Raw genomic sequence first — 8,114 nt, 5'->3', positions numbered from 1 at the left:
AAGTCTTAGCACAGGAGGGGGGAAAGGCCTAGCAGTGAAAGGGTTAAGCAATATTTATGTGTTTCTACACACCATTGATAGGGTGACCAGATATCCCGGATTTCCCCAGACAGTCCCGGTTTTTAGCGGACTGTCCCCATGTCCCGATGCTTCTCTTAATTTTAAATAAATGTCCCGGTTTTTAGGAAAAAGGTCTGATTATTAAATAAATGCCCTGGTTTTTGGGACAAAAGTCAGATCATCTAGGGAAGGATAAATTAAAGACAACTACAAAATATGAAATAATTAAAGTAATTTATCTGTTACTATCAGGCAGCACAGTCCCCTGTCTGCTCCCAGCAGAGAGAGGGAGTGGAGAGCAGAGAGAGGCTGGTGGGGAGCGGGTTAGGGGTATAGGGTGGGAGGTCAAGCCATAGCTAATTATGGGCGAATACAAAGCGCTCAGTCCATTCTGTAATCTCTCTTTGGGCTTCAAACCACGCCCATGTAATGTCAGTCACTTACATTGGTTCGTAGGCTTGCCTTTTCAAATTCGCTTTCTTTCATTTGTGAAAGGCATGCATACATCATGCCTTTTACGGCATTTAGCCCACCTACACAGCACTGATAAACTACTAAAAACATGCGAGGATGATGTTTTCAGCCTGGGGTCTGGAATACTTTATCTGTTTATTTTCCACGGAGCGCGATCGCGCTGCACTTTACATAGCACGATTGCGCTGCGTTTTGTTTTTTTCTTTACAACACTAATAGCTCTAACTCGAGCAAATGCGAGACCCGTTGCATTGAAAATGTTTGTTTTATGTATGTGGGCTTGTGTGTGTGTGCGAGCACATACACATATATAGGCACACAAACGCAAAAAAAACAGGAAAGGCCAGATATAAATGTGAGAGTAAAGTCTTTAGTCCTTCTTTTATGTGTGACCTTTCCCCGTTTTTGCTCCTCAAAATCTGGTCACCCTAACCCAGAGGTTCCCAATCTGTGCGCCGTGGCACCCTGGTGCGCCTCCAAAACTACCCAGGGGCGCCACGACGTGAATCCTCAATATTCCGAGTGCAATTTATTTCGTTTTTCAAGCTGGCTTTCAAACATGTTTTGCTAAGATGAAACTCCCTCTAGTACCACTAGATGGCAGTGCGACATGCAAAATAGCACAGGAATTGCTCCTATCTGTCAGAACAGTTAACACAAATTTTGAGCAATGCAGAAATAAAAACAGAGGCACGTTTTGGACTTTAGCATGTACGATGTCACTTTTAAGGAAATTGTGGTATTGTTTTAATAATATATTTTAATTAATCCTGAAGGGCACTGTTTTTAGTCTTGTTAATGTTAGTTGGTGGGAAGACGTTTTAACATCTCTTGTAGTGTATGAATAAGTTGTTATAACTATGATAGAATGGAACATGTTTCATGCATAAATGTGTTTTTACTTTTTTGATATGGTGTTATGTGGACCTCCATCAGAGTTTTGTACCATAATAAAAACTGAATTGACACGAACTGTGACACACGACTATAGTGAGAAGGAATCAGAGACTGCAGACAAATACTGAGGTCAGAGACAGGAGAGTGCAATGACTCCATCAGACGCTAGAAGAGACAGAATCAGAGTTAAGATAATGGTGGCTGCTGGAACATTTAGTAAAGTACTTGAAAGTGAAATATAGTAGAGCTGATTAGTGGAGCTGCATTCTTATATATCAAAAGTAGCTCCTTGATTACTAGAATGACTTGAAAGAGAGCTCCCTGTGCTGGAGGCAATTTTTAAGGAACAAAACATAGTTTTAAAGAAAATCATTATGCAGACCACTATGCTGAAGAGCATTGTTTCTATCTTAACCAATGAAAGTTTTTTTTTTTATTAAACAACTGTTATATTTTTATTTTATTTTGCTACATCTATGATTATAATACCTTTATAGTTCCGACCAAGTATTTTTGAGGGAACAAAATGGAAGAACTCCATAGGCCGGGCTTACAAGCCCCCCACCCCTCCCCCCAAAACAAAAATAACACAGTGGGGAGCCGCAGCCAACTGCCAATAGGTCAAGGGAGCCACGGGTCGAAAAAGTTTGGGGACCACTGCCCTAACCCTTGATCACTTTTGGGGAGGCAAGAAAGACGCGTACAACAGAACAGAAGGGGAAGCTTAGAACACAGGCCACCCGAAACAAAGTCTCATTTCTATGTCTATGGCTCTCACGGTGTTCATTATGAAAGAGACTGATCGTGCTAAGGCTTGTTATGAATGTTAGATGTAACGTTGGAACAATGAAAGTGTTCGCTGTTGCTTGACTTTTCGCCTCTTTGATGAAACGCATTACAAAGGAGTACAAGTATGACATTCTAATTTGTTACTTCACGTGTTTTACTTTCAGATAGCTTGCCACATCTAAACAAGATGAAAGGAGGACGGCAACTATTTGTCATTAACCATTGTACGCACTTCGGCCAGTTCTATGATTCACACCAAAACTAGGTTCAAACCGTTATCCTCCTACTCAGACAAACGAAGGACCGAGACTGAGAAAATAGCGCTAACGGGAATTACCAGGAAAGTGAAAGGAACTAGCGCATCGGTAGGGATACTCTACGTACCAATGGCAAGGAGGTTTATGAAAGTAGAAGTAGCCAGTCAAAGACCACCTTACATTGTCAATAAGGAAGTAGTGTTTTTTGTGTCTGTCTCTGTGATTCGTAGGTCTAGTGGAAGTGTGCGGCTCGTGGTTTGTTTTTAGTTCCCTAGTATCTGTCATGCTGAGTGTTCTCTATCGCTGACGTTCGCGAAAAAGCAAACTACGTTTGTTGCCTTTTGTGTTTGTTTTCGGGCATGACATCCTCTGCCATACAAAGCACGGGCTTTACGTTGAGAAAGATCTTGTCATATTTCCCCCAGGATGTTAGCTTGGCATTTGCCTATGGTTCGGGGGTGTTCAGGCAGTCCGGGACCAAACAAAGTCAAATTGGGGTAAGACTGCAAACCTGTTAGGGGCATGCTTGTGAAACATCAAAACAGCTTAATTTCTACTTTACGAATCTCTGGCATTGCTATTAAAAAAAAGTTGAATGTGGAATAGCGTTTCAAAATAACAACACAATAGAGATCTGTGGATGCCATCGCAATAACATCAGATTATTATGCCCAGGGATGTAAAATATTTGTTTAATCTAAAAATGTATGCAGTTTTTTTCCCTTTTAATACAAGTAATTACCATTTCCTCTTGAAAATCAGTTAGTTCAATTTATTAACACTATGCGTGCTTTTATTTTGAAGCGCTTGTTACCAGTATTTCGCGCCTATCTAGTAAATAATTAATAGTAAGGTTACTCGACTCAATGTTGCACGTTTCTAATCTGCCATATTCTGAAAGGCAGAGTTGACTCTGGTAATCGATGCTCCTCTACCTGCTCGCTTCGGTTTTGTTCACGTCATTGACAATTCTTTTACTTTCGCAATCTCATAATGAATATCTTTTATTCTTCCCTTCACATTCATAAATAATGTGGCTTTTCTTTCTGTGCACGCCTGGTCTATTAATTCCACGCGTTTCACCTAAAGATGCATTGTGTAACAAGTGGGCTTATATGAGTATAAATCTCGTTTCTTAACCTTAAAGTAACTAGAGACTCAACATTTTTTGTTCTGATCATAGCCCAGCTAGGGTGTTAAATTGTATTCTCTATTTTTCAGCCTTTAGAAAGTTTCAGGAGAAACAAAAGACAAGTTAACTAATTTCACGTCACATCACATACTATTTTCCAGGGTCGGCACCTTGCCTATTCTAAGGTAATAATTTCAAACCTTATGGGGCTAGGTGATGGAGGAAGCAACCAACAACTCAGGTCATTTTTAGGTCTGGTATTTGACACAGCTTTAGCTATCTCTTCAGACATTATTTTTTCCAGAAGACTTTATATACATAAACAAAGGGGGTTTATGCCTGTAGGCTTCATCTGTTGGTCTGTTAAATGGTCATTCAAGTTTTTACTTTTGGCAACTACAAGCTAGAGCATGTGACAATGATCCAGCCCAGTTTATCCATTATCCGCCTCTACTTTGAGTGACTGCACAAAGCTGTGAACATTACTCCCCATTCACCCAAAAGTAGTTCCTTTCTCTTCTATGCTAAACCTGGTTCCAAGTGTTTTTTTTTTTCTTCATTTTAGTATATTTATATTATATTTAAATAGTGACTTTTTATTTTGCCCGCACTTTGGGTGCCCAGTTAAAACAGGGACTTATTTTCTGTTATAAAGTGTTTAGGTAACGTCGTGAAATTGTAGCTCTCTGCAGTGTGTGCTTGGTTAGCTAGTGATTCTGTTAGAAATGGGGTCTTTGGTTGGCAGTCAGTCTACCCCCTGTCCAAGCAAGGACCCTCACTCTAGTCAGGGTAAGTCACACACAATCCAAATTATCCTGTGCCCACCCTCTGGTAGCTTGGCACTGAGCAGTCAGGCCTAACTTAGAAAGCAATGTGTAAAGTATTTGTGCAATAAATCATGCAAGAACACAGTATAGCACCACAAAAATACACCACACAGTATTTAGAAAAATATATAATATTTATCTGATAAAATGCAGGTCAAAATGTTTAAAATGCAATAAGTATATGTTGAAATATCACTGTAAAAATGATATAAAGTGTCTTTAGTCTTTTAAAAGCAATCAATGTCTCTTTCAAGCACAAAGTACCTGGTTTGCGTTCAAAATCTCTGCAAAGAACTGCAGAGGAGGAGATGCGTGGAAAGCAAGGAGATGTGCGTTGATTTCTCGGGTCGCACACGGTAATGCCTCATTTAGTTTTCACGCAGGGACGGCTGTGCATCGATTTCCGGCGCTCGGTCCTGGATCCTCTTCAGGTTGCGGGGTTTTCGGATGCCCGGTGGACGATGCGTGGACAGGATGAAGTCGCGGTGGCTGTGTCGATCCGGTGGGAAGTTGCGTGGAAATTTCTACTGCGCGGCAGCCGCTGCGTTGATTCCTCTCTGGAAGATGGGCTGTGTCCTTCCGGCTCAGCTGTGCGTCGTTCCAGTGGGCTGTGCGTCGTTCCAGTGGGCCGTGCGTCGAATTTCCGGTCGCTACATCGATCTTCTCGTTGCAGAGTCAGGATGCATTGTTCCGATTTGGCGTGCTGTGAATTTTTCCCGCAATGCAGGCTGTGTGTCGTTTCTGGCAGGCTGTGCATCGTTTTTCACCGCACAAAGAGTCCTTGTAGAGATGAAGTCTTTTTGGTCCTGATACTTCAGGGAACAGGAGGCAAGCTCTATCCAAGCCCAGGGAGAGAACTTCTCAGCACAGCCAGAGAGCAGCAAGGCAGCAGGGCAACAGCAAGGCAGCAGTCCTTCTGAGAAAGCAGTCAGGTGAGTCCTTTGGGCAGCCAGGCAGTTCTTCTGGGCAGGTTGCAGATTCTGGTTCAGGTTCTCTTCTCCAGGAAGTGTCTGAGGTGGTAGGGGCAGGGGCCCTGGACTTAGAAGTGTGCAAGGTCCCCTTTCAGTTTAATCCTGTCTGCCAGTGTCCCAGTAGGGGGGTCTGGCAGTCCTTTGTGTGAGGACAAGCTACTGTCCTTTGACATGTAAGTGTCAGACCCTCCACTCTCCCAGCTCAGGAAGACCCATTCAAAATGCAGATATATGCAAGTGAGGTTGCGTATCCTGTGTTTGGGGTGTGTCTGAGTGAATGCACAAGGGAGCTGTCAGCTGAACCCAGCCAGACGTGGATTGTAAGGCACAGAAGGATTTAAGTGCCAAGAAATGCACACTTTCTAAAAGTGGCATTTCTAAAATAGTAATATTAAATCCAACTTCACCAGTCAGCAGGATTTTGTATCACCATCATGGCCATACTAAATATGACCTGCCTAACCCTTTCAGATCATCAGCAGCTACCACTCAAATAGTACATGAGGGTAGCCCCAATGTTACCCTATGAAGGGAGCAGGCCTCACAGCAGTGTAAAAACGAATTTCAGGGTTCTACACTAGCAGGACATGTAAACTACACAGGTACATGTCCTGCCTTTTGCCTACACAGCACCCTGCCCTAAGGGTTACCTAGGGCATACCTTAGGGGTGTTTTATATGTAGTAAATGGAGAGTTTTAGGCTTGGCAAGTACTTTTAAATGCCAAGTCGAATTGGCAGTGAAACTGCACACACAGGCTTTGCAATGGCAGGCCTGAGACAAGGTTAAGGAGCTACTTAAATGGGTGGCACAACCTGTGCTGCAGGCCCACTAGTAGCATTTAATCTACAGGCCCTGGGCACATATAGTGCACTGTACTAGGGACTTATAAATAAATTAAATAATCCAATTGGGTATGATCCAATATTATAATGTTTAAAGGGAGAGAGCATTTGCACTTTAGCACTGGTTAGCAGTGGTAAAGTGCTCAGAGTCTAAAAACCAGCAAAAACAGTATCTAAAAAGTGGAGGGAGGCAGGCAAAAAGTTAGGGATGACCACCCTAAGGCTGTCAGGTCTAACAGATTCGTTCTTGCCTCTTTCACAAATAGTTACAGATTTGTGGCACAACTGATAGGCTTTTATATAAATACACAGTCACTACAAAAATGGCCACATCAGTCAATGTTTTTTCAGTTAAAATGTTTAATGAAGGTATATGGAGGACGCATATAATTGTACATGTATTTTTTTCCCCTTTACTTTTTGTGGCACATTCTTGCAATAGAAAATAAAACAAAATTAACCATTGCACAAGCATGCCTGGCAATGCTAGACTTATTGGCTTTGGCAATGCTTGTTTACTGATGAAAAAGTTTGCTTAGGGACAAAGATAATTTTCTTATTCAGATTCCTCAATGTCGTAGGATTCCCTGTGGGCGATATAGAGGGTCTTAAACTGTATTCACTTCTAAATTTGAAGTCACTACAGAGAGTGCCAAGTCTCCGTAAAGTGAGTAAATTAGTGAAGATTACAAGCCGTACAGATGGTTACATTCTGCATAAGTAGAAGATTGGCCAAAATATATCCCCAAGACCTAAGAATAGACTATTACATCAGGTATGAGTTAGAACTGATTGTTGTTCTGATGACTTTGGCTTTCTTGTGGTCAGTGGAAGGATGTTGTTCTCTAGCTCTGGATGGGTACAAAATGCAATCCCAGAGCGAGGGGTTGTTTCCTGGGATAATATATATATATTTTTTTGCTTGGATTCAGTTTTAGGAAATTGGCGTTCAACCACTCTTGAATCTCCACCCGACTGGCCCTCCAATGATTTGAGTATTTCTTGCATATTATAGTGCTGTATGCTGTACGCCCCAAAGATCTTATAGATGTTGAAAAGTAGTGGTGATGATGATCCCTATGGAGCTCACAGGTACTTTATTTGAAAATAAGGTGGGCAAAAGTAACATCTGTGTATGGTTGCCTAGGAATGATTTAAGACATACAAAGAGAGTGCTGTGTATGCCAGTTTTAACCAGTTGTGTAATTAAGAGGACATGGCTGATCATATCAAAAGCGGTCGATAACTCCAGCATGAAGAGTGCAGCCATTTAAAATTCATCTTATATCTGATACATTACTTCCATGGTCATCAACAGCACAGATTCAGCTCCATGATCCGAGCAAATGCCTAGCTGCCTTTGATCAAGTATTGCTGACTTCAAGAAATTTGGAGTTTTGTGCAGAAACATTTTTTTTCCCCAGAATTTTAATTAGGCTGGGTAAGAGTGTGATAGATAGTAATTTGCAGGGCCTTTGGGATTAAGGTCTGTTTTTTCAGAAAAGGGTAAACTATTCACCCTTTCAAATTCTTTGGCAGTATTCCTGTTTGTAAGTTTGTATGAAACAGCTTGGTAACCTAGTTGTTTATAAGCTTTCTAGGTAATGTGAAGTACATATTTATATATAATAATGCTTTGCTCCAACTGTTAATAAAGCATGAACCAAAACAGCACTCATTTTCATATTTTGGTTCTAACATGTGTACAGTTTGAGAGAAGTGCTGACTTATCCCTCGTTTGCAACAGTGCCAACATTTGTGGTGGTCATGAGTTTTAGAATTGAAAGCGATCATGACCTTCTGATTCTATCTTTGTTAGTATAGAACTGTAATTTGTGGAAGGATTTAAATGGGGAAGTAAGG

At 41.4% G+C, this 8,114-nt stretch overlaps 1 protein-coding gene across 2 annotated transcripts in view; it reads left to right on the top strand.

Moving 5' to 3' along the window:
- The first annotated feature begins 2,211 nt into the window (after window positions 1–2,211).
- The window catches only part of TAMM41 (TAM41 mitochondrial translocator assembly and maintenance homolog), a 236,417-nt gene continuing 230,514 nt past the window's right edge, over window positions 2,212–8,114 (top strand). Inside the window, exon 1 of one of the 2 annotated variants that reach the window (XM_069206661.1) lies at window positions 2,212–2,342. Coding sequence is in view for 1 of the 2 variants with exons in the window: in XM_069206660.1 (XP_069062761.1) it covers window positions 2,837–2,974 (138 nt within the window). In the remaining variant the exon portion in view is untranslated. Of the gene's footprint in view, window positions 2,343–2,684; window positions 2,975–8,114 lie in introns of those variants that run through there. The other variant, XM_069206660.1, reaches the window with a different exon arrangement.

The sequence above is a fragment of the Pleurodeles waltl genome, chromosome 9 (assembly GCF_031143425.1).
Source record: "Pleurodeles waltl isolate 20211129_DDA chromosome 9, aPleWal1.hap1.20221129, whole genome shotgun sequence".
Taxonomy (NCBI): Eukaryota; Metazoa; Chordata; class Amphibia; order Caudata; family Salamandridae; genus Pleurodeles; species Pleurodeles waltl.
Note: the sequence above shows the minus strand (reverse complement) of the source record. Positions and strands in the feature narration are given on the sequence as shown.